The sequence below is a fragment of the Anas acuta genome, chromosome 3 (genome assembly GCF_963932015.1).
Source record: "Anas acuta chromosome 3, bAnaAcu1.1, whole genome shotgun sequence".
Lineage (NCBI taxonomy): Eukaryota > Metazoa > Chordata > Aves > Anseriformes > Anatidae > Anas > Anas acuta.
The window spans coordinates 61,650,133-61,674,818 of NC_088981.1; the positions used below are offsets into that span (position 1 = coordinate 61,650,133).

Sequence of the window (24,686 nt, forward strand, 5' to 3'; positions counted from 1 at the left end):
TCGTTCTTCCACATCTGGCCAGTGAAGGTGGCCATGAATCTCCAATATAAATTAATAAATTAATGATCAGAGATTTTTGTCCTAATTTTTGTACCATTATGATCATAGGAAAACATTGCTAGACATCCTGACTATTTTCAAGGAAAACCAGATACTAATTCTGAAAACGAGTCAGGTAACAAGGAATGACTGATGAAGTGAATTCATGTTCTTTTCTCCCTAGCTGAGAGACTAGATAACATCCCTGCTTAATCCTGGTTAAAAGATCTTGGGAAGCCACTCTGGAAGAAACTGTCCAATTCACTGACTCTGATGTATCTGATATAAATAAAAATGGAAATTAAATGTTGAATTTGTCAGCTTGTCAAAACAGTCTCATAGTACTGTAAATTATGGATCTGTAAATAAGCTTCTAACCATGAAATGTGCGTCCTTTCATGCTATTTGGAAACCTCATCCATACTGAACTACATAGTGTATAAAGTGATGGTTTGTATACAGATGTAACAAAACGCAGAGGATTTTTCTCCGAACAGTATACTCCTGTGGATATATTATCCAGTTTAATATTTAGATATCCAAGCTTATATCTTTTCTGGGCAGTAACATGCTGCATCAACTTGTAAAACTGCTACATGTGTGACAGAAGTTCCTTCTTAAATGTCATTGTATATGACTGCTTGCTGCTGTCTAGCATTTTCAGATTTCTGGCAATTACCATTGAGCTCAGTTCAGCACTGACTGGGGTTCTGGTTATTAAGTTTCCTGACAAAATTTATGAAATAGCAATAGAGGAATTGTCATATCAAACACCTCTGGTCTACCTGTTTCTTTATCCTGTCACTGACTTAGCTGTTAGCATGTACTTCAAAGAACAGCACAAGAAATATTGTAATGATGTGGATTTCCTACAGGAAAATTTCTTTTCTAACCCTGACCAGTTATTGGTAGGCTTACATCCTTAAGAATGAGGGTTTAAGGATAAGCATGCAAGCCAAAGGGAATTCTACTGCTACATCATTCTTTAAAATAATGTTGTGGTAATCCAAGCAAGTGCAATCAACCAGTTTTCCATTATCCACAGGTTTTACTGACCTCCAACAAAGTGTTCTCTTTACAATATCATGCTGAATTGTTGCTACTTTTGTGAAAAAAAAAAGAATACTTCATTATTCTTGATGGCTAGCTTTTAATTTTTGCCTTGTAAGAGAAACTTTCAAACATTCCCTGAGTGAAGTGATCTGTACTTACAAGTGCTGAAGCTAGAGATGGTGTTGGAGGGGGTGGGGAGGCTTTATCAGGAGGCATCCCTGGTTTTTCTTTCTCCCCATCTGGCTCAGGTTGGATCAGGACTGTTGAGTGGATTGGTTTATCTTCATCCTCAGGTGGCCTAGCCTCTGGTTCTAGAGATGGACATTGGCCAATATCTGCATTTTCAAAAGACACGTGTTGAGCAAAGTCCAAGGGCCTGAGAACACACAAAGAAATCAAGGTTTGTCATTAGTTTTTCTGCTTCTTTACCACTCATTTTTTACAAAACAGCTATGTAGTTTCACTTCACAGGACACAACAGCCAGGATTTATCCCATCTGTTTTAGGTACTGAAGTGAGACACTTAAATTAGAAGTGATAGTCGCAGTTGGCTTTTCTTCCTACAATCAGTGTAGAGAGACAGGCACCCTCATTGGCAAGCTTTGCTTGTCTAGGTAGGCTAAATCACATTGTGGAGCTGTCCTTCTCTCTCTGCTGTACATTGATGGAGTGTGGGGTGATGAAATCCTAATTTAAGTTCTTGAAAGAAATGTGAAAGAAAGATTTATGTGAAGATTTTCTATAGTGATTTTACTTTATTCATTGTACCTTTTATTTCTATTTAAATGTTCCTTCCAAATTACCATGGAAGGCACTTCCCACAAAGCAAATTAATTTCCACAGTGGTTCTCAGAATTTGGTTAATTTTGGAGATCAGTGTTACTTAAAATAGTATGCCATAAATACCTATCACTGAGGAAAGCCTTACTACAGTGTTTCTGATGATTTCTCTGGTCTATTTAATGGTTAAATAAGCAGATGTTGTCTTGTCTGCAAAACACCTAATTAATTGCATATCCTATGGAGTGCATGTTGCAGACAAGAAAGCAAGGTCATATTAAGAAACCAGAATATGTTTTAGGGCTTGCTGTTATTATGATTCATTGCAAAAATTAAGTTTCTTTTGATAGCCAAGGTAGTTAACCAGACCTTTTTAATCAGACATTTATTGTCACTTGTGAGACTTACGCGGCATTGATGACGAGATTCCATATGCAGCCCTCAAATGCTGGTATGTTTCTGAGAGGTGCAATCTGAAACAGAGAAGAAATGCCCCCCACAAAGAGCTTCCTAACAGAGATGGGCTGGTCTGTTGGCAATCTCTGAGTCTGGCCTTTGTCTTCATCTACTTGAACAGTAAACATCCTGTGAAAAACATTTAAAAGCAAAAAAATAGATATTTTACTCCAGCTATTGCATGTATTAAAACCACCATTTTGCAGGCCCCATTTACTCCTGTGCCAGCTATAACACTGAGTGTTATGTAATTATGTAATATTATGTAATTAGCTGCTCACATTAAATGAGTGTTAACCCCTGGAAGGTTTTCAGCTACTGCTGAGCTTCCTTGGTGGTTCTGTAACAGATCTCAGCAAAATTGTGCTGTGGAGAGGCAATAATATCAGTCTTTGGTTGAACAGGAAGAAGTGGTTTGTAGTGTAGCACTGACATGGTGGGAGCCAAGTCTGCTGTACTCCATTATAAATATAGTCCTCAGCAGGATAGGAACAGCATGGGGTCGCATTTTTTTTGGCTCCATATTTCCTAGTTTGTACCAGTTATCTTCTTGCAGGTGGACAAGCAATCAATGCTGTGGACTGCTCTGACTGCAGGAATCAACTGCAGATACTGTACACTTTTTAAAAGATCTAGTGATGTGTTTTTGTTTTGTTTTGTTTTGTTTTTTCCTGGCGGAGATGGCAGAGCAGAAGAATTGTTCTTACACTCTGATGGATGTGCTATAATTCAGTCTCATGGGTAACACCTATGTTACAAGTTAAAAGGTTAAAAGATACAAAGTTCTCCCATAGAAGACACTGTTAAGGGCCTACCACAGAAGCACAGCCACACTGGCTGATAAAGCTAATCCAAGAACTCAATAAAAGAGCAAACAGGAAAGGTATAAATATGGTGATGGCAAATATTGCTTTAGTAAAGGCCAGAATCAAATGTGAGAGCAAAGCTGAGTGCTCTTTCCTGACAAAACTACTGAGATGTAAATGTTGCAGGTTTGCACATTTACAAGGAAACCTTGTAAAAGGGACAGAAAGTGAAAAAATACTTTCCCAAGCCATACAATGTGTATACTAGGAAAGCAGTGTTAGCGTAAGGTCTGTGGAACCAAGGGACAATAGATAATTTTGATGGCTAACATACAAAATGAGGTATAGCAATGAGATAAAAACAAAACAAACCAAAACCCTGCTGCCTTTGAAATAACTTGAAAATGAAGGATGAAACAGAAAATCTTTAACTTTTGAGCAAATCCAGCTCAAGGTGAGCTAAGTCGCAAAGGATGGATGAGACCTTCATATTTTTGAAGGTGAATGTAGGACGCTACTGGGCATAATTTCTTTATCTTGTTTGACTGTATTTAATAGAGTTTAGTCAGGAGATTATCAAGACCAGAAAGAAAATGCATCTGTGTCTATAAACTTTGATATGATCTATCAAGGGTAGTTTTAATTTCAAATATGTTACAGTTGTGTTAAAGAGAAAATAAATACCTACGTATTCAAGCACCTTTGACTAAAATTAGATATCTAAATCCAGGTTGTATATCTATGAGTAAGTAGCTTGATTTTTCAGAAGTACTGTTTATCCCTAAGTCATAGCAAAAAAAAATATCAGTTTTTGGTAGATAACCTCATTTTTTTTTTTTTTTTTTTACTGCAAAATGATACTGAACTTTTATATTTTCCCTTAAAAAAATACAAACCTTACTCAGAAACCAAGTATTGAAAATGTTCATTGAAATGTGGCCTATTTTCATACATGAAATGCTTTTTTTTTTTTTTTTTGACAAGTCCTAGACAGAACTGAATAGGCATTTAAGCACCTAAATTAAATAACTGAAATACTGCATGCAAATTTTCCAATTTCCTGATAAATATGGATACATTCATTTGATCTAGAATGCTGTAGAGTAAGACAGTGGTTCATTTTTTGGAGGGTTGCAGGAAATGGGTATTATCCTGTCTTTGAGGAGAATCTCTAGGATTTCCCCTAGATCCCTCAGCAGTGGAAACTGAAAGAGAGAGATTTCTCTGGGGTCAATTCAGAGCAACAGACTAATTTATGTTCTGTGAAGTGTCCCAAAGAAGATACTTCTCTTTGCTGCCTTCAGAGCAAGCGTAGGAAAATTAGCCTGTCAAGACTCAAGTTATCCTTTGTGCTGCTGCATGTTATCCACTGCTACTGATTGTCAACTTCTTTGTCAGCACTCATACATTTCATCTCGACTTTAGTCATTACCATAGTAAACATTTTGGCACCAAGCAGAACCATACAATGATGTGCATTAGTCCTCAAACAGTATCCTATAATTACTGTGGAAGAGAAAGCAAATAGTTTATAATTATATGGATAATTAGCAGTCTGAAGAGTTTTCAGATGACATCCCTCATATTTAATCAAATAAAGCTTGAGTTCATGATGAGCAGAGAAAGGGGTTAGTCTTAATTTATATCTTTTCCCTTCAATTTAAGTTACAGAAACTGCAAAGTTCAGACAATTTGTTTTGTAACAGAGCTACTTTGAAGAAATGGGGGGTGCATCTAACAAGCATCATCAGTGGATGGCATTGTACAGCCATTGTGTCTTGTACTTTCATGGGTCAAGCTACTGTACTTGCTATAGCACTGATGAAAAGAACTTCTTTTGTTCTTTAGAGCTTATTGTAATTAATGGATAATTGTTTTCTGTCACAGCAGCCCATAATGTTTTGTGTAATGCAGTCATCCACTTCCAAAATAATTCTTTCTCCCAAAGAATTTGCAGTTTTACCTCTAACTAGACATCAAAGCGAGGGAGAAAGACTTTGTGAAGGCATTATTTACAATATATTTTTTTTTAAATGATACAAAATAAATTGAGACAGAAAATTCCATTGACAAAGGACAAAGCAAAGCAAAGCAGGTTATAGAGAACACAGGAGGGCATCTGGGGAATAGAACAGACAGGAGTTGGACAAGGAGGCTTCAGTGTGATGGGGCATTAAAGAGTAAAGCCTAGTATTCAGCATGCTTGGATAAGCCTGTTCAATTAATCTACCACATTTTGTAACATGCTGGATGTCACATCTTCTTTCTAGTTTCTTTTTAACAAAGCAAGACAGAACAGCATTGTACATAGTGCACTAATCCACTGAATGTTTGTACATGCCCACAAACACTGCTTGGAACAAGGGTGAGTTCAGGCCATAAATAATACTGACTACTACAGTAGTGCTGTTTCTAATCACTTCCTCAATGATGAAGGGGTAATGAGCATTTCTTATGATAGCTGAGAAAGAGTAAAGGAAACTAAGTGAAATGCAGTTATAACAACATGATCTTAGAAGGTGTGCAATGGCTTTCCAGCTATAAGACTGTTGATTACTTGGGACTGTGCACCTTCACTGTTTTACCATTTTATCCGGGCAACATTGTACATCCACTAGCACATGGCATCTCAAAACAGTTACAGGCTGCTGTGCTGTTGCTGTTATATATATATATTTTTTGAAAACGGCCCTTTTCTACACATTTCCAAAGAGTGATTTACTACACCACAGCAGCATTTCTGGTGCACAGATTAGATTAATCAAATTTATTTGCCAAGCATCAGAAGGTTAAAAATATCAATTCAGACAAATGCAGGTCTTTGGAGAAACAGGCTGGTAACCTATGAAAGCACATATACATTGCTGTGCAGAATAGTAAGCACTGGCAGGAACTGACATCTGAAAATTTTTTGATAAGGAGTCACATTCTTTGCCTCAGTGGAAGAATTTGAGTGGATTGCTAATGACACTGGTGCATTCATTTTGTTGAATTGTACTGTACTGCATGTTCTGTAGCACCTCCAAATTATTTGTTACCCTTTAGCTCTTTCTATCCTCACAGAGTGTGCTCTGCCATCATGAAACTCTCCAGCTTCTGGTTTGATGGTGATTCTGTGTGGATCCCGTGTTCCAGTGGAGATATGTACTTCCAGTCGACCTCTGTTCAGGAACACTGCATAGTATGCCTGCAACATATACATTGTTACATGAAGGTAAGGTACATTTGGAAAGAAAAAAATTCACTTATTTTTACATTAGTATATATGTTTTATTTTCTTACACCGGCTTTTATATTGTTCACTGATAGTGTAGTTGAAGTTCTGCTGCTTTTGCCATATTCAGGCTCAATAGTATTTTTATAATGAAGAATAAAGTGAAATAAATTGAATAAGGTGAAATAAAGTCATGCTGGAAAGACTCAACAAAAAATTTGACTCTGTGCATACCTATTTGCAGGGAAGCAAAGAGACTTCTAACCTAAAATTCTTCTGATTTTTGCTGTTCCTGGTCTTAAACCTATCAAGCCCTGAATAGCTTTGGTCTCAGTGTGAGTTCTGCATTTGGAGGGCTGGCAAATTATGCTTGTAGTTACTCTAGCAACCAATATCATGTTGTAGCAGATACCAAGATCTAACCTACAGTTACTATAGCAATGAGTGTTATGCTCACTCATGTGACCTGAAGAGCTACGTAATGACAAAGGTGCCCCTACCCTGAAGTCAATGCGATATGGGCAAGCCATTATAATGCATTGTTCCTGGAGTGTGTTGCTTCAGGTCACCAAGGGCTTTGTCCCAAAACAGGTGTGAAGGAGAACAACAAAATATCATTTCCCAAAAGAAAGCAGCAAATATTTTTTTTTTTTTTGCTTATCTTTGTTGCAGTATGTCTACCTATTAAGTTTTTAATTATTCAAGACTCGAATAATTGCTAACTCTGCAGGTATTTTCTCTGAATAAATTGTCTCTATCCTCTTCTTCAGAAAGGGAGAGGAAGAGAGGTTGGAGCACTCTTAAATCATAAATCCCACAACAAGGAGCTTATCTTGCATTGCTCTTAGTTTTTTTTTTTTTTTTTTTTTTCTTTTCTTTCCATTGTCTCAAGGAAAACTGTGTGACCCTCATTTGAGTCTATGTGAACAGGAATGAGGTGTTTAGTGGGGACTGTTAGCGTTAGGTCAGAGGTTGGACTCGATGATCTTGAGGTCTCTTCCAACCTAGAAATTCTGTGTGATTCTGTTTCCAGGCACAAAGAGTGCAGAAGTAGTCCTCAGAATGAGGACTAACATTCTCAAATATTTAAGTTTGATTAAAAAAAAAAAAAAAAAAAAAAGGAACAACTTGAAACATCTATATCATAGAAAAACAATACATTGTTTAGCAGCAAGCAATGAATGTTCAAATATGATTCCTTAAGAGAAAACAGTTGCTTCAATAACATAATAAAAAAAAAAAAAAACAAAAACAAAACACACACACAATTCTGAGCCCTTATTATGTTTTCTATCAGATAAAGGATAATATTAGAATAAGTTATCCCCAGTCACTGAATTTTAACTTAAGAATAAACATGACAGTGCCTTGGAACAAAACTGAGTGGAAAATAAAATTGGTAAAGTCATGGGTTTCCTTATCTTTTGCTAGGTTTTTCATACCTGCCCAGTCTGTCTGCGCTTTCTCCTCGGAGGGGGAGCTTTCCTCCCTGTGTACCTGCGTTTTCTCCTTGGGGGGACAACTGTGCCACTTGTACCAAACAAGATGATCCCAGACTCATTCTTTGTGCTGAAGGAGAGATTGATTTCTATGCCCAAGTCAAAGGAGACAGGCTGCAGTTCCACAAAGCCAGGTTTGGGGAAGCTAACTGTATAAATGTTCTGCAGAAAGGAGATGACAGGAAAGTGTATGAGTAGGATTAAAAGTAGAGTATGAACACACAAAAAGCTTTATTAATTAAAATAATAAACTATGTAAATATAACTAACATGAGAGATGGAAAGTAATAATGAACATTATTTTTATAAAATAAAGTAAAAAGCATTATTTTAAATAACAAATAATTATGTAAAATATTTTATATAAAATTAAATAATATAAAATATTTTATGTAAAATTATATAAAATACTATTTTATATAAATAATAAACATTATTTGTATAAAATTATTATAAATTTACTTTTCAAAGTGTACAAACATGTGTTTACCTGTTTATATCTGGTGCATTAGGATATTTCTGGAATTCTTGGTTACAGGAATACAAAGTTCCAGTCCAATTTCACAATATACTTCCCTATTAAAACTATCTGCTCAGAGTGTTTTTTGTTTTTTTGTTTTTAATATGAATGTTTTTCATCAAGTTACTACAGTGAGACTTTGCTTTTAAAACAGTACAACTGTTAGCAACACAAACTAGATTCTATTATTTTTCAAACTTGCCTAGAAAATACTTTCTATTAATGAGTCATTACTGCCTCATTATTATTGCTTCACTAAGCACCATTGCTTTCTTGATGACTCAGGATCACAAATGAAGCACTCCTTGCTCATGGCCCAACTCTTTGGACATTTGTAGCCATAGGCACAGTTTAAAGAGTAGAGTATTTCATCAAAACAAAAATTTGTGCATATTCATGAAGAGTTTGTGTAATTTCTGCCAGTTCTTGCACTCTTTCATCAGAAGAAGACCGCTCTATAGAAAAAATGATTTTTCTAAAATAACTAACCATTTTGTTCAGTACAGTAAAACTTTTTTCAGATACAGAGATAAGAGACTATGACAGATAAAATCATTGTTGATGTTTAACTTTCTCTGAAATCCCAGGGCATTTACATAGCTTATTATATCCAGCCTTTTTTTTTTTTTTAATGCTTTTACTTCACTTATTTTTAATTATCCTACATATCTTGTTTTAATGAGAACATTTCATTCACCAAGAAAATTTTTAATCCAATTAGATTTCAAACTCAGAAACCTCAAGAGTAAAAAAAAAAAATAATCCCAAAAAACAAAGTTCTTTCTAAGATTCACAGCAACAGAAGAAAATGAATATGACAATCCTCTCCCATTCAGGAAAGAATCTACAATCAATGGAATTAAATACAAACTTCTAATTTTTTTTTTTTTTCTGAACTCAAATTACTAAGATTTAAAAGAATTTGAGCAATCTGGTTTAGCTTTATCACAAACCTAGGAGATTAAAAATGGCCATCTCATGACATATCAATCTAGTCTACGCCTTATCTGGGAGTCCTATTATTGTTTTTTTTTTTTTTTTTTTTTTTTTTTTTTCCCTGATGAAGGTATAAGTGATGAATACAGCAAAAGTGGTCACTTGTCTTTAGTTTGTCCTGGCCAAGTTCCAGTTACTGTTCAAAGGAAATTAGCAGTGTTTTGGAGAAAATATTTGGAGATCATAAAATAAATAACAAATAATTTAGATTTACTGTACTGTTATCTGATATGCAGCTCGAGAACATATATATACTTGCAAAATTATCTTAAACAGCATATGTTTCCAGGGAAGTAATAAAAAGTATTAATCAGGAGACAATTGTCACCTGAATTTTTTTTTTTTTTTTTTTTTTTTTTTTACATAAGACTCTTTGTTTCCATAGAAAATTACTATATTCTTTCCAAAATGTTGAGTCAGGATTCTACTTTTATATGAACCAGAAGTCTGTTAGTTAGAAGCAGCAACAGTTGAAAATAATTGGACTTGAGCAGTATTCAAAGTTAAAATAATAACACCAATATTGTACATTCTGAATGATCAGTAAGAAATGTCCCTACAACTTCAATGGTATCTTGAAGCAATAAGTGTAGAACACTATTGTAGAACACTACAATACAATACACTACAGTACAACACTACCCTACCCTAAATGTGACTTTGTCTCAGTTACCCTGAGGCTCTCCATGGCTTTCAAAGTCATTCATTCTGTAGGGAGTTATTTTGTAAGAAGCATCTTCTAAAAACACCTTTAAATCCTTGAATTTTACGTGCATCATTTTGTTAAATGTTTTTGCAATGCTGTCAGTGCTTAATTTAATCCTCGTTAATGTCAATAACTCCTATTTCAGTCAGTTGAAAAAAAGCTATACTCCTGATAAACATTGTAGAAAATCCTATTTTTTTGAGCTAGTTATATCACAACTGTCTAGGGATACTGTCCAAGAAATCAGGATCTGGAAAACTGATCTACTTTCTGATCAGACTAATTAATCTTTCTTTCTCTTAAATAATTCTGATGTTCAGGTTAGATCTCTGTATTTTTTCTGAATACACATTATACATTAAAAATGTTCTGCCATAAACCAGAAAACATTTACGCCCATTAAGACCAAAATATATTAAAGTCAGACTAACCTCAAGTGTGCATCCTTTAGTTAAACCAACAAAATCAGGACTACTCAAAATATTATATGGCGTCCTTGAAATTTCAATCTCTTTGAGGCAACCTGTATATTTCTTTAAGTTCACTTCAGGCCTAAAAAAATTCAAAAGTACAATTTAGTTTCAAAATCAGACTTTAGCAAGTGCACAGGCAACTAAATGCAAACACATGCACTTTGAGATGCACAGATGCTTGATTTTTATTTTTAAATGCATACATAAACACAAATGAATACATCTTGCCTTCTGCCACCCATCAGTACATAATGCACTCGTCACTCAACAAAGATGTAAGAGGAGATTCATCTCCTTTTGGCAATAGACCTCTTTTCTGTATTTTTTTTTTTTTTTGTAAAGGAGTGTTGTCACGTTTGGTGACAATGAGCTTAGAAATAAGTATTTGTTCTTTAAGCAAAGAAGAAAGGTGCAAACTGGAAAATCATAACAACAAGGAAAAACCTTGACTGGAAGACAGATGTTTCATTCATCTTTATGCATGCTAGATCTTAATGAAAAAGGAACTTTTGCAGTATATAAATACTTATGAAGTATTTGCCAAAGATTGAAAAAAAAAAAAATCACTTGATATTTTCAGTGCTTTGGGAATCCTTTATGGTCACATGGACTAACATTTGATTTCTTTATATTTTGTATTTCCAGTATATTTCCTGATGAAAAACAGCTGCATGTTTATTTTAAACATAGTAATACACTTGACTTTCTCAGGCAGTTAAAGAAAACAAAACACATGAGTTTGTTATAGAGCCCAACTACCCATTCAAGACGTGAAATACTACAGCAGAATTGCAAAGTACCAGGTTTTGACTTATCAGCTGGAAGCCTGAAGAAATGAGAAACCCCCTGAAAGTTACACTAAAGATACTTGAATGTAAAAATATAATTTGCATATTCCAGGCCTGGCAACACCGGAGATAGATCATAATTGCTGGCAAAATCTGAACCAGGTTTGCAAGAAGAAAAGCCTTATAAAGGCAATTCAGAAAAAAATGTTGCCATTCATACCATGGAAACTAAATCTCAAAAGAAAAGCACTAGTTAATTCACTCACAATATTACAGTCACCCATGAGTGTCGGCAGTTTAGTAGAATAACCGAATAACGTGACCAGCTCAAAGAAAGAAAAATGAATTTGGAAAATATATAAGGAGTTAAAAACATGGGGGAAAAAAACAAAAACAAACAAACAAAAACACACCAAAAACCCACCACTCAACTCACTGCAAGGAAAGAAAAGCTTTTTAAGATTGTTAATTACAAAATAAAACCATTTTGCTTAGATACTGTTTAGCTGCATATTTTGGTACCAAAAGCCATTCTTTGCATTATAGCCATCCTAGCAAGCGCAATGTATTCTCTGGCAAATTTGCATCCTGTACATAACTTAAAGTAACTGTCTCATCTGGCTTTCTAAAATAATCCTTATTCTGTTTTATTTACAATCATGTAGTTGCGATTATCTTTCATTTTTGATATTCCTAGCTCTTCCCCAGCTCTTTTAGAGACTCATTTACCAGCAGCAGAACTCTTTTGCCATGTCCCTGTCAACAGTGCCCATACACTCCTGTCATTGTCATCCATAACGCCTTCAAATTCCTGTGCCCTCTTGTCCTTTCCAGTTACAGACTGCCCTCATGCTCTCTGGTTAGAGGCAGTTGCTGCTATCTTACAGTTCCTAACTGTAAACATTTAACACTTGCTTGATGTTTTCTTAATGAACTTTCCAAGTTCATTCAGATCTTAGAAACTTATTGGGCTTTTTTTTTTTTTTCTTTCTTTTCCAAAATAGGATCAATTTCAAGTGATCATGAGAAAAGAGTGGAGCATGGGAAGAAATAATCTAGTTGTCTTTAGTTGTCTTTAAAAGAGTGGGTCTCTTGGATCATGGTGGGGAAGTTACATTTTTCTAATTCAACCTGTGAATTAAGTTGCAAAACAGAGTCAGGTTCAGTAGTTCATATCAGAAATCTCAAAGCAAAATAGGAAGCAAATAGCTGCAAACTGAAAACACTGTAACAAAATAAGTGACATCCCCAGCCTTCCCCCAGTTCTTAAACTCAGAAGTAGTAAATTTCACGAAAGTCCGCACCTATCTTTCATACCCATCTCAGGAATTAATTCACAGCCTCATTGCTCCTTGCTTGACCCTGGACTACGCTGCTCTTACAGACTAGAGATCTTAACCAAACTTGGAACTACAGCTTGTTGTAGCTTTGCTTGCGATGCATTCCAGTGTAATAAACAAACACAGCTGAATTAAGCAGCTGTGTGAGGAAAATAAAAGTTGATTGTGTAGGTGTGGGCACAGCATGTAACATGACAGCGTTAAGCACTTGGAAGCAGCTTTGCTTGTTGCAGCAGGAGCAACTCACTGAATTAACAGCCTTAGCATAACAGCTGGTATAAATACTACCCACACGCTGCTTCTGCATTGCCGCTTGTGCTTTCAAGCTGCACTTACTAGACACATGCAAGTCATGCAAGTAATCTGATTATTTTTACCTTGCTTTCATACTAGGATGAGAGAGAAAGAAAAAAAAAATCAAAATTACATTAATTATAGCAAATGATACTTATTAACAAGGTTCAAAATGTTTCACTGTGAAGCAGATATACAAACAACACACAATGGATGGTGAGTTTCTATACACACTACTAGGCTACCATAATTAATCAGATTACTCGGTAAACAGATACTTTAAAATGTAGTACATCAGAAAGCTTTTATAATTTGTTGCTGTACTTGGTCGTGAGTAAAAAGCAAATCACGTAAGGGAATTTTGCAGAACTGACACAACCTGGTAATTACAAAATCAGGGACCTCAGCATCTATTGTTTGCAGTAGCTCAGCTTTGCTTTAATCCCCTTTTCACTATTTTTGACTCTAATTTACCTTGAGATTTATCTTGCACCAACTATTATAGGCAAAAACGGTTGCCAGAGGTCCAAGTAGCTGCTGTACACTGGTTTTCTGAGCGACCACAAAGGATTTGTTGAAATATAATTGCTCTAGATATTTTATAATATGCTGGTGTGATTTCACTATTACACAACATAGTGCTAAATTTCAAGAGTAACATAGCTTAGATCTTTTTATTGCTGGATGATTTGACACCAGAGGTCAGTTATTAACCTAATAAATTAACAAATGTGTCCATTCCTTTAGTTACTGAACAGCCTGTGGACTAATCACACCAGTTCCTTGCACACAAGACAACTTTAAGACTGTCATTATGCCATGTAGCTAAAGCTGACATAGATTAATGGTCTTGTTTCTGTGTTGCTCATCTGTCCATTGTAGTACAGAATTCTCTTGTTCTTGTCATTGCAAAACTGCTAAATATTCATTTAAGCCTTAAGTAAGCTTTTTGGTCTATTTAAAACCATATAATACACACACTAAATTAAAGAGTCTGTTATCCAGTTACTGTATTATATTAAAATTTAAGTTTATCAATAATCATATGCAATGCTTTAAAAATATATATCAGGAACTTTAATGAAGTAAGAAATTCATGGTCAGGTTTCTGAAGTGAAAAGGTTGACATATTTCATTCTACTTATATATATCAAGGGGAATTCAATTTGTCTAGGAATTTACACCTAGAAATAATTTTAAGTGATTTCTAAACACAGTATTTTTTGGTGTATTAAAACTACAGTGACCCAGATTATGAAGACATGCATGTACATTTAACAGTAATCCCACAAGGAGTAATTTGTAGTTCAGTTTTTCTACTCATGCATGTTCTACTCATGCATCACAAGTAAAACATTTGTGATTAATTTTGTGGAGGTATGGAGGTATTTCTGATTAGACCCATACATTCTATTCATCATTTAAGAAAATAGACTTAAAAAGAGAAAGCCAGCTATGTCATGGCTCTGAACACCATCAGAAAGCTGTACAGCACCATTGCAACAGTTTACATCATATTTGTATAACATGAACTGTGACCAATGTTGAAATGTACAAGTGAAGTTTTGGTCTGGTGTGGTAATGTAGAGTACATTGTGAATCCACCATTCACTTACTGCAAATGAGTTCAATAAATGGATACAGACAATAGGATTATACTTTATTTACCTTCATTTACCTTCCTTTCCCCCCCAAAAAATGGTTTGGGCCATGTTACCTTAGGTTTCTAAGAGTTGGCAATCCACCAAAATATATTTTCTCATGTCCTTTTAAGTTGAGCCCAGAGTGGCTGCCTGTAGAAGTTGTTGCTATATTCTCTTCCTCATTGGTGTCTATGTCCACAATTGATATGTTAGCTGGAAGAGATTTGAGATTAGTTTCAAAAATCAGACACAAACAATGACGTCAATGTAAGAAACCAAAGAGAAAATATTTGGAAGATTCCCAGATGAAGGGAGAGGCAAGAAGGTTTTTTGTTTGTTTGTTTGCTTGTTTCAGTTAAAACACTGGGTTTCGAAATTGTCAGTAATGAACAAGGGGAGACCCACACTTTTCTGAAAATATATATCAATTCTGTATGCTTTTATATATTCTCCAAACCAGTTTCAATTTGATATGTTCTCTGTGTCAATGTAATTTGGAGCTAACATTTCAGGACAAACTCAAGACAGAAGAGATCATTTTACATTTAATTTGTGATTTCAGTCCAAAGGTTGACACTTGAGTAGTTTTTTTGTTTTTTTTTTGAGTAAAAGTTAGTTAAAGATTATCATGATGTGCCTAAGAGATTGACAATCAATCACTCTAAACAATTTTCAGCCCAAAGTATTCAATTGCTGTCATGTCTAATCTCAGTCTGGATTCACTGATGAACTATATAAAAACATCCTATTTAAATACTTGTTCCATCCATGTTTTCAATGTATGGATTAATACAGAATTTAAGGTTCACTGAGAGAGACATGACATGCTGAAAAGTGCTGTGTAGTCCCCAAGGAAGAAGGGAACATTATTCCTCAGAGATGCAAAAAAAGAGTTCTTTCCGTTATTCTTTGCCCCTGTCCGTCCCTATTCTTTGCCAACTTTGCCCCTCCTTCCTTCCTAGCTTCCTTCCTTGCTTCCTTCTTTTTTTTTTTTTCTTTTTTTCCCCAGACAGTTAAATGCACAAAATTACTTCTAATATACAAGTGAGTCCTTTGTAGAAGCAGCTGACTAAATAAACATCCTTTAAAGAGAGAAGGAATGTAAAAAACCTGAAACTATTTGTTTTTCAGGAGTGAAAGAGAATTGACTGGAGGATAGACTTCTTTGCTGTGCCTTACCGTAAATAGACTAAGAATAATTTTCTATACCTGTATCTTCTATACAAACACATAATATGTTTGAATGGTATGAATGAATTACAATTATGTGACATTGTATTTTATCTTAATATGTTTTGAGTTAAGTATGGGCCAAGATAACTGAATATAAATAAGGTGCAGCAAATCTAGAGGTGAGAACTTAGAGTTGTTCTGACTAGTTGCCCAGCTCTCAAGTCCACTTCATCTAAATGACAAGAGTGAGTCTGTATTTGAGATGTGAAGGTCAGGTGGAGAGCTGGCACTGAAGAGGTCAGAGGAGGAAAAGCATATTTAAGGGGCTCTTGGTGATTCAGAAGGCACAGAGAGTTTAGCACATAAAGACACAGTGTGCCACAGAAGTCTGTTGGAAATGGCTGCTGTGCTCGTCTGCTGAGATACTATACTATCAGTATTTAATGCATTGCTTTTAAAAGAGTTTTGGGGTATGCTGAGTATGAAAGGACTGTACAGCAAAAAAGCTATTGCTATCCTAACAAAAATCATGCAGGTTTGTTTTATTATTTTGTACAACATCAGGGAACTGATGGAAAAGCTTCTTTATTTCCCCACTTTGGAGCTTTTTAGAATGCAATTTACACAGCTGTAAAGCAGAATTATGCATGAAAAATAAACATAACCTGTTTCAAAAGAATTTCATTAAAGGCCTGTTTGACACTGTAATCACTCAGATGCAGCCCGACACACCTGTAATCTAAGTAAAAGTTGCTAAACCACTAGAATTTCATAATTTCACAGATTATGTACATTGTTTTCCCCATAATTAGATGATTCTGTATGAGATAGGTAACTGGGAAGCTCATGGTGTTAATAACACAGGAACTCACCTTGCTTCTGAATTCTTGACAGGGTGAAAGATTTCCATCTGCCATCATTATGATTTTGGTTGCTGATAACAGAAGCTGTACCTGAACCCAGATCATAGCTGACTTTTATACGCCCATCACTGAGTTCTACACTCATGAAATCCTTCTGTTAATGAAAGGGATTAGATATGTAAATTATGATTCTTGTTCATTTTGGTAAGAGGCATATAACATTAAATAAACACTCTTTTCTGAATGACAACAGATGACTTTTTGCAAGTTTTTTAAAAAATCCACTTAAGTGTTTACTGCCTAGGACTGAAGTGTGTGAAAGTCTGCTGCAAGTTCTATATTCCCCTGAGGACTGCTGTTCATAACTACTGGCCCATATGAAAAGAATAAGGAAAGGAGGATAAGAAAAGGACACTGTTCCCAGTCAGGCTTACAAATCAGTCTAGATCAGAGATACTGAAACTGAGTTACTCCCAATTCACATGAGAATCCAGCTGGATGTTTTTATAACTTCTCCTATTATCCACACACATTTGATAATGCATATGAATTAAAATCCTGAGTTATCCTGAGAAACATTATAACTAATGTTTCTAGTCTCTCTTTTAGCAGTAAAAGGAACAGTTTGTAAATCTCATTAAAAACACCATCACCATCACATCCTGTTTGTTGCACCATTCAGTTCCCCTTTAATACCACTCACATTAAAAACAAACTTTTTCCACAGATTAGTAGGACTTCCATCTAAGAGTTCTCTCTTTCCATATTCTCCTTCTCCCTGCTTCCTCTTATGATATTTTAAACTATAAAAGTATAACCATAATTGGCAATATCTGTACAGGTAAACATTTGGGATAAATGTATTAATCATTAATAATTTCAGAAAAGCTGGAATCTAACAACTGGATGTGCTCACAAGTCTGTTAACCCTAGGCAGCCAGCTTGCACACGGTAACATTGTCTGTCGCCATTTGGATATCAAACAGCATCATACCAGGACAGTGCTAGATTCAATTTCTGTGTTTTCATATGATGAATATGATATGCTGAAGCCATTGTAAAGATGATATGATATGAATATGATATGATGAAGACATTGTAAAGATGGCATGAAATCTGTAAGGAGTGTGGAGGTTAATTGGTTGTTCTTACCAAGTCCTCAGTAGCAAGATACATTATCAGGGCATTGGACGAGAAGGTCCTGAATTTGAACATGACTGTGGAAATATTAGGGTTCCAGCGAATCGGGCGGCTCACCACTGCATAGCTGTCACCATCAAACTGGACTGTCCCTTCACCATCTGCCACCTGTGGGCTGAAAAGGGGCAATTTCAACCAGTTTCCTTTTCCATGTGAGGTTAAGAGAGAAAAAAAAAAAACACAGTGTGGAGGAGAGAGGGGGAGGGAAGTGGGAAGGAGCAGGGGGGCAAGAAGATGTCTTTTGGGAGTCTTCCTGAACTCGGTTTGATTTTACATCAAAACCACATTCTGGTAAGTGGGGCTATAAGGTCAGCTCAGCTCACTAACTGTCCAACAAGAAAGCACTTTTGGGCCTGTTGTACATCTCTTGTGCTCTATAACAAGTTATTTTGCAATTCTCAGTATAAATAAGCATTTATGTCTTGGTTTTGCTACTGCTACTGTCTTTACAACTTCTGGAGGCTCCAGAGTGAAAACCCTGGAAATTGTGATTCTTTGTTTACACACAGGCTACAAACACCGCAAGAGGAAAAGCATCAGTCCCTCCACAGATTTTTGGCATTCCTGCCATTAAAGAGCAGAAAAATTGAGGCTCTGAGATTGTTTAATGTATTTTTTTTTTATGATGGACTTATCTTGTCCATCTCTGTCACACAGATCAGACAGCTGCAAGACAGTAATTTTTCAGTTAATCAGAAACATAATTATAGTTGAACAAGGAATCTACATGTGGAATACTGGCTATGGGCATGTTTTACATTTAACTTAACACACATACAATGATGTTGAACGTAGCTCTCTTGCCCTACATAGCTACATTTAACAATAAGTTTTTGCAAATAGATTTTGCTGGAGAACTGGACTCTTTCTGATACTGGAACTTTCTGATACTGGTTAAGGCAAAAGGGAGCTTTTAATACAGTTTTTCACGAATTTAAAGTCTAGTATTCTTTATATCAATCTTCCTCCCACTCACTCAGCTCCAAGCTAGCAGATCTACATTATCACTAATGAATGAGAAAATTACATTTCTCTAGGGAACCTGCTTTCTAGGGAACCTGCTTTGGCAGAGGGGTTGGACCTGACGATCTCTTGAGGTCCCTTCCAACCCCTACAATTCTGTGATTCTGTGAAATTTAGGCAGAGATCCACATGAAGTTCAGGTTTCTCCACTACGACTTCTTTGGAACTGTCTTGGTTTCAGTTAGAACAGAATTAATTTTCTTCCTAGTAGATCGTGGAATGCTGTGTTTTGGCTTAGGATGAGAAGAGTGCTGATAACACCCCGATGTTTTAATTGTTGCAGAGCAGCGCTTACACCAAGCCAAGGACGTCTCAGCCTTTTGCTCTGTCCTGCCAGCAGGCAGGCTGGGGGTGCAGTAAGAGCTGGGAGGGGAGAGACCCAGGACAGGTGACCCAAACTAGCCAAAGGGGTATTCCATACCATCTGACGTCATGCTAAACAATATATAGGGGTGGCTAGCCGGGGGAGGGGGCCGGACTACTCGGGGTGAGGCTGGGCATTGGTCAGCAGGTGGTGAGCAATTGCATTGTGCATCACTTGTTTGTACATATTATTATTACTTTCCTATTATCACCATTGTATTATTATTATTATTATTATTATTGTTATTATTGTTATTATTATTTTCCTGTCTTATTAAACTGTCTTTATCTCAACTCACGGGCTTCACTTTCCATTTCTCTCCCCCGTCCCAGAGAGGGAGGGGGGAGGGTGAGCGAACAGCTGCGTGGTGTTTAGCTGCCGGCTGGGTTAAACCACGACAGGAACTGAAATGCATATATCCATCATCATGATCCTTAAGTTTTGACCTAAGCATCAAGAGCCTACATTTGTAGTCAAGGAAATGCTCTTATATTTCCAAATTTGGTTCTGTTTACAACTGGATTTTCCATAATTTCTAAAGAACTAAGATTTAGCAGGTTTTCAAACTAGGCTGCTTGTTTGAAAACTAGTCTAGTCTTAACCTCTCTGACCGAGTCTACAGCTATTTTACTTAACACAGCGTGAGCTCCATACGATATACTGACACTGCCAAACTCACTAAAAAACAAGAGTTGATGCTTCCATGCAACTGGTTACTATGAAAGCTATAAACCAGGATGTGAGAGATGCATAATCACTCTTTACACAACAATTCCCAGAACTATGCCACAGTATAGGGTGGTGCCCCTGGATGGGGTTCCTCATCAGTGTGGCTTTTGACGATGAGATATGGCACAAAAACGTGTTTGAGATTAGCTCAGTGGAAAATGGGAAGGAAGACGGGTCACAACTCTTCAAGGACAAGGACACACCAGAAAGAAAGTAACTTATTTTGTTGCAAAAATTCCTGAAAAGAGTTCTGAGCCTGTTTATATATGTGACTCCTGGTCCTGTCCAGATGGGTCATTTACCTACTTTACCTGGAACCACAGGCCACTGACAGGACAGGATATCTGTTTCTCTTTTGAGAAAAGAAACAGCTTTCCCCTTTGGTGTCTCTACTCACTCACAATGGTGGCTGTGAATGCCACTCTGAGGCGTCTGACCCTGCCCTGTGCTGCATGATGTGCAAGCACACACCCCACTGCTGCAAAATCCTATCCATGTGCCAGACTCTGTCCCACTGTAGATCTCACACTCTCTCATGTTATGACTAATCCCGGCCACTGATTAGGTGGAGTCTTTGCATCACAGCACTGTTACACCATCTGAATTTTGTAAAGACACTGACCACATTACAACCCAAATCCATTGCTTCACTGCTTGATATAATTGCAATCTAACTTTTCATTTCCTACAACTCTCAGCTTAGTGTACAACTCATAGCTGTCCATTGGAACTTGATGGCTGCTGCAGAATTTCCTGCTGCTTACAACAGACTGTAGCATCCCCACGGACAGGTTCACAAAGGAGCGTAAGAAGCAGTCAGTGCACTACCTACCTGACAGCACACCCTTTGCAGTCTCCCTCTATATCCCTGAAATTCCACAGTCCTATGGGTTTGCTGTCTAGAAAGGTCTCACCCATGCAGCCAGTGAAAGTGGTGACTCTAACAGCATCTGACTTCTGTAACAGAAAACACAAACATCTTTAGAACTCAATGAAATAAGTAGTATGAAAGTCACAAATATCAGAAGATGCTTCTTATTAATTTAAATATTATGAGAAATATTTAATGTATTTAATCCTATAGAACAACCTAACAGCTAAAAATCAGGTAAATTTTGTTTCAGTCAGAATGGAAAAGTCCATTTATTTGAGACCCAGGGGAAGGCCTATGCAGAATGATTCCTGGAGAATGAAAAGCTGCCCTAGGTTCTACCTCACCACCTGGCTTCTGGCCTTTTGGAAAGCTGTCTGCTTGCAGTAGTCCCACAGTAGAATCTTTTTGAGGTCTATCTGTGTTTTTGTTTAAGACATCAAGTAAAGAGCTATGAGGAATCTTGACCACAGTACAATTAGCAAAATGTTCCTATTGTACTTCTCAATAGCCTTGAAATTCAGCAGACCCTCCAACCTAACAGTGAATGTGGACTCAGCTGACTACTCCTGTAAAGGTCATGCTGAATTTTGGATGCTGAAAAATTGCAGCTGGCAATGAGATTAAAACTTTTAACACATCAAAACTCATCAAGCTTGGGTCACACACATGGGGGGTAATGCTTGTTTAGTATGGTACTACATGGTACATACCACAGTACATGGTATGGTACTATGGTACTACATGGCAGTACACAGAGTACTCACCTAATAAAGGTCTTTCTAAAAATACCTGGTTTCATTTAAATTTCACTTCATCAATATGAACTGATTGAAAATCTATATATTTAGCTATTTGAAATAGACAAGCACCTGCTGTTTTCCACACGGTAATTACAAATATTAAGATCTTGCAAGAGAATATGAAGAAGTGCAACTTGAAAATATTCAAGCAAAAGTATGACTCAAAAGACTTAATGTGCTGTTGATATTTCCCAGGGTAATTGAGAAGGTTTTAATTAGTAACAAGTATGAACTTAATGTCACTTCTGAGAAAATCATGACATCTATGCATCATAGTATTCTACTACTCAAGTCAAATGAAAGATGTTTTTTAAAAACTGATTTTTTTTTTAACTGAAAAACTGAAAAGAACTGCATTTTTTTTCTGAATACATTGCAAAAAAACTTGCAAAAATGGATTTAGCTGAAACTCCAAGGACAAATCTAATGCTTATCTGATCATGTAGCCCAAGGCCCAATAATATGAAAAGATTTTAAAAATATCAGTGATCTTGACAGATGTCCAAAACATTCAAAGTTTTAGAAAAGATTCTTAGTTTAACACTTCATTTTGTGAACTTGACAAATCTACCATATGATAACAAGCATTCAAAAAAAAAAAAAAGGTTATATATTTTTTTTATTCATTTGGCATCTGATTTTCTGCAGCATCCACGGTTTCTGTTCTGGTTCAGTACTGTACCTCACTCTTGATCCTAGAACTGTCTTACATGCTGAAGTGTGCTCAGTATCCACCTGTGCCTCACTGTATCTAACTAAAGCAAGAAAGAAAAGCATTCAGTAAAGGATTCAAACATTACTACTACATTACTATGTCCCAAGCCCTTGTGTTTAACAAGATTCATCAAGAGCCTTTGAACCTTTTTCCCTCTAGAGATTATTTGCCATTTTTATATTTCTAACTTTTTCTTAAATACAGCTTCATGAAGCTTCATCATTAAGTAATTCTTGTTGACTGAGTGCTATTCAAATAATGTTAGTATTTAAATAATAAGTAAAACTCCAAATAAATACTAATAATATTAGATAATAAAACTGAAATAATAGGCATCATATATAATGTTAAATATTTTGAAACCCAACCTAAATTAAGTAAGATGACCTTTGTTAGGGGGTTTGATATTTTGTTGGAGTGGTAGGTGCCAGCTTTGGGGCCTGGTTACTCGAATAATAGATACGATCACTCTTTTTTACACCTTTGCTGCACTTTTTCTACCATGAGGCTGCAATACTAAGAGCACTTTATGTAACAATAAAATATTTATAAAACTTAAACGTAGAGATGACTTCAAGTAAAACATACATTTCTAATGTGACAGCTTTGCTTCGGAAGTTTGGACTAGGCACAAGACTACTTTATGCCATGAAACAGAACAGCAGTTGCTGTATTATTGTAACATCTCTGATTCTCTTGATTCTTAAAGGCAACATAATATTTTTTTTCCAAGTAGAATTCCTGTCAAATCTCTGGAAGTTTGATGTTCTAGACCTGTGCATATATAAATCGTGCTATTATACTTCAGTACTTGCCCCACTTGTGCTCTGCTAACTCACAAGTGAAATTTAAAATAGAATTCAATTAAGACTTGAGTTTGGGTTGGCATTTGAGTTTGAAGTTTCATGACTCCTCCAGTGGATCACCCAAAGATAACAGGCCAAAAAACACTCAACTACTTATTTTCTACAGTCTCAACTGATTCAATGAAATTTAAATAATTTATTAACCAAAGTCTTAAGTGTTTTTCTAAATGTGGAACAGTGAAATTATTTTTTTCAATCATAATTCTGGCAGTTATGATTGTTACCTGATTGATCCAGTCTATCTTCATGAGCTATCAATCAGTCTCTGAGAGTTGGGTAGGCATAAACATCCCCATAGACTCTATGGACTTGTGTGCATTTGAGTCTTTGGTCATTATAGCTATATAAAACACTGCAAGCAATGAACAGTCCCAATTCTGCTCAGTGGAGTGTTTATTCCACTGAGTTATTATGGCAAGTAATAAATGAGACATAATGCCAATGTAATTAAATTTGTTACTGGTGAAAACAGCAGTAGAAACTATCACTTATTGAACATAAAAAAAAATAATAACCAAGAAAGTAAGAAAGCTGAGAAGAATTATTAGGTGTGGGAGATAAACCACCTCTTCCTGCTTTATTTCCATTGCCTTTGAGAAAGCAGATCAGAGGTATAGAGTACAGAGAACCAATGAGGCCATTCTCATTTGTAAGGGTCGCTGATCTCTGCAGTACAGAGCTGCTTTTAGCAACTGATGATTCAGTAATTTGTAGAAATATGTTTCAAGGATTCTTGTTTATGGCTTACAGAAGAAAGTAAACAGCTTTAGTTGTAGATAGAAAGCTGGAAGGTGGAGAGCAAACCAGGCTGCGCTGAGAACATAGGAAAAGATGACAAAGTTTGCTCTCTAATACATAATGAGCTATGAATTTGTGCAAGTTTGAAAATGACTGTGCTCCAAAATGTATGGCTATGTTTTAAGATAAAGCTGACTACAAGACACTGATTTCAAGTAAGTAGAATCTACATTTTCTATTTATCTTGTATCCTCTTATTTTCTCTGTCTTGAAAAGTGGTATGCGCAGCCAAATAGTTCGGTGTTTCCCCTCTGAATGGGAACATCTATATACATAGACCAGAACAATCTAGAAAGCTGAAATTTCTAAAATATAGAAAGTTGAAACATAAAATATTGTGCTACTTCAATTTTCAAGGACATGTAAAAACTTTAGTTCAAAAAAAGTTCCTTTAGTTCACCGATTGGGAATGTTTTAACATGTTCAACATTAAAAAAAAAAATCAAAATAGTGATTAGGAACAAACTAGTTTTGTAAAGAATTTCACTGGAACATATATGTTAATTGCTACTTATTGGAGAACATCTTTACCAAAAGATTTTCATTCTTTTTATTTGGCATAAATCTTATATTCATTCCCATTAAGTTAAGCAATGTGCAAGCAGTCACCAGGAAAATAAATGGGCAAAAGAGAGAAAATAGATCAGGGATCAGATGCAGGTAGCAGTTTAAAA

General features: G+C 35.9%; 1 protein-coding gene across 8 annotated transcripts in view; it reads right to left on the reverse strand.

Annotated features, from left to right (window-relative positions):
- The window catches only part of LAMA2 (laminin subunit alpha 2), a 383,401-nt gene that overhangs the window by 15,092 nt on the left and 343,623 nt on the right, over positions 1-24,686 (reverse strand). For 6 of the 8 annotated variants that reach the window (XM_068677473.1, XM_068677471.1, XM_068677470.1 and 3 more), the window contains 10 exons: positions 20,792-20,916; positions 17,796-17,958; positions 16,653-16,797; positions 14,682-14,820; positions 13,048-13,059; positions 10,501-10,621; positions 7,791-8,009; positions 6,173-6,321; positions 2,281-2,457; positions 1,252-1,468 (listed from right to left, as the gene is read on the reverse strand). In XM_068677473.1, coding sequence (XP_068533574.1) covers positions 1,252-1,468; positions 2,281-2,457; positions 6,173-6,321; positions 7,791-8,009; positions 10,501-10,621; positions 13,048-13,059; positions 14,682-14,820; positions 16,653-16,797; positions 17,796-17,958; positions 20,792-20,916 — 1,467 coding nt within the window. The remainder of the gene's footprint in view (positions 1-1,251; positions 1,469-2,280; positions 2,458-6,172; positions 6,322-7,790; positions 8,010-10,500; positions 10,622-13,047; positions 13,060-14,681; positions 14,821-16,652; positions 16,798-17,795; positions 17,959-20,791; positions 20,917-24,686) is intronic. The other 2 variants (XM_068677468.1, XM_068677476.1) reach the window with 1 other exon arrangement.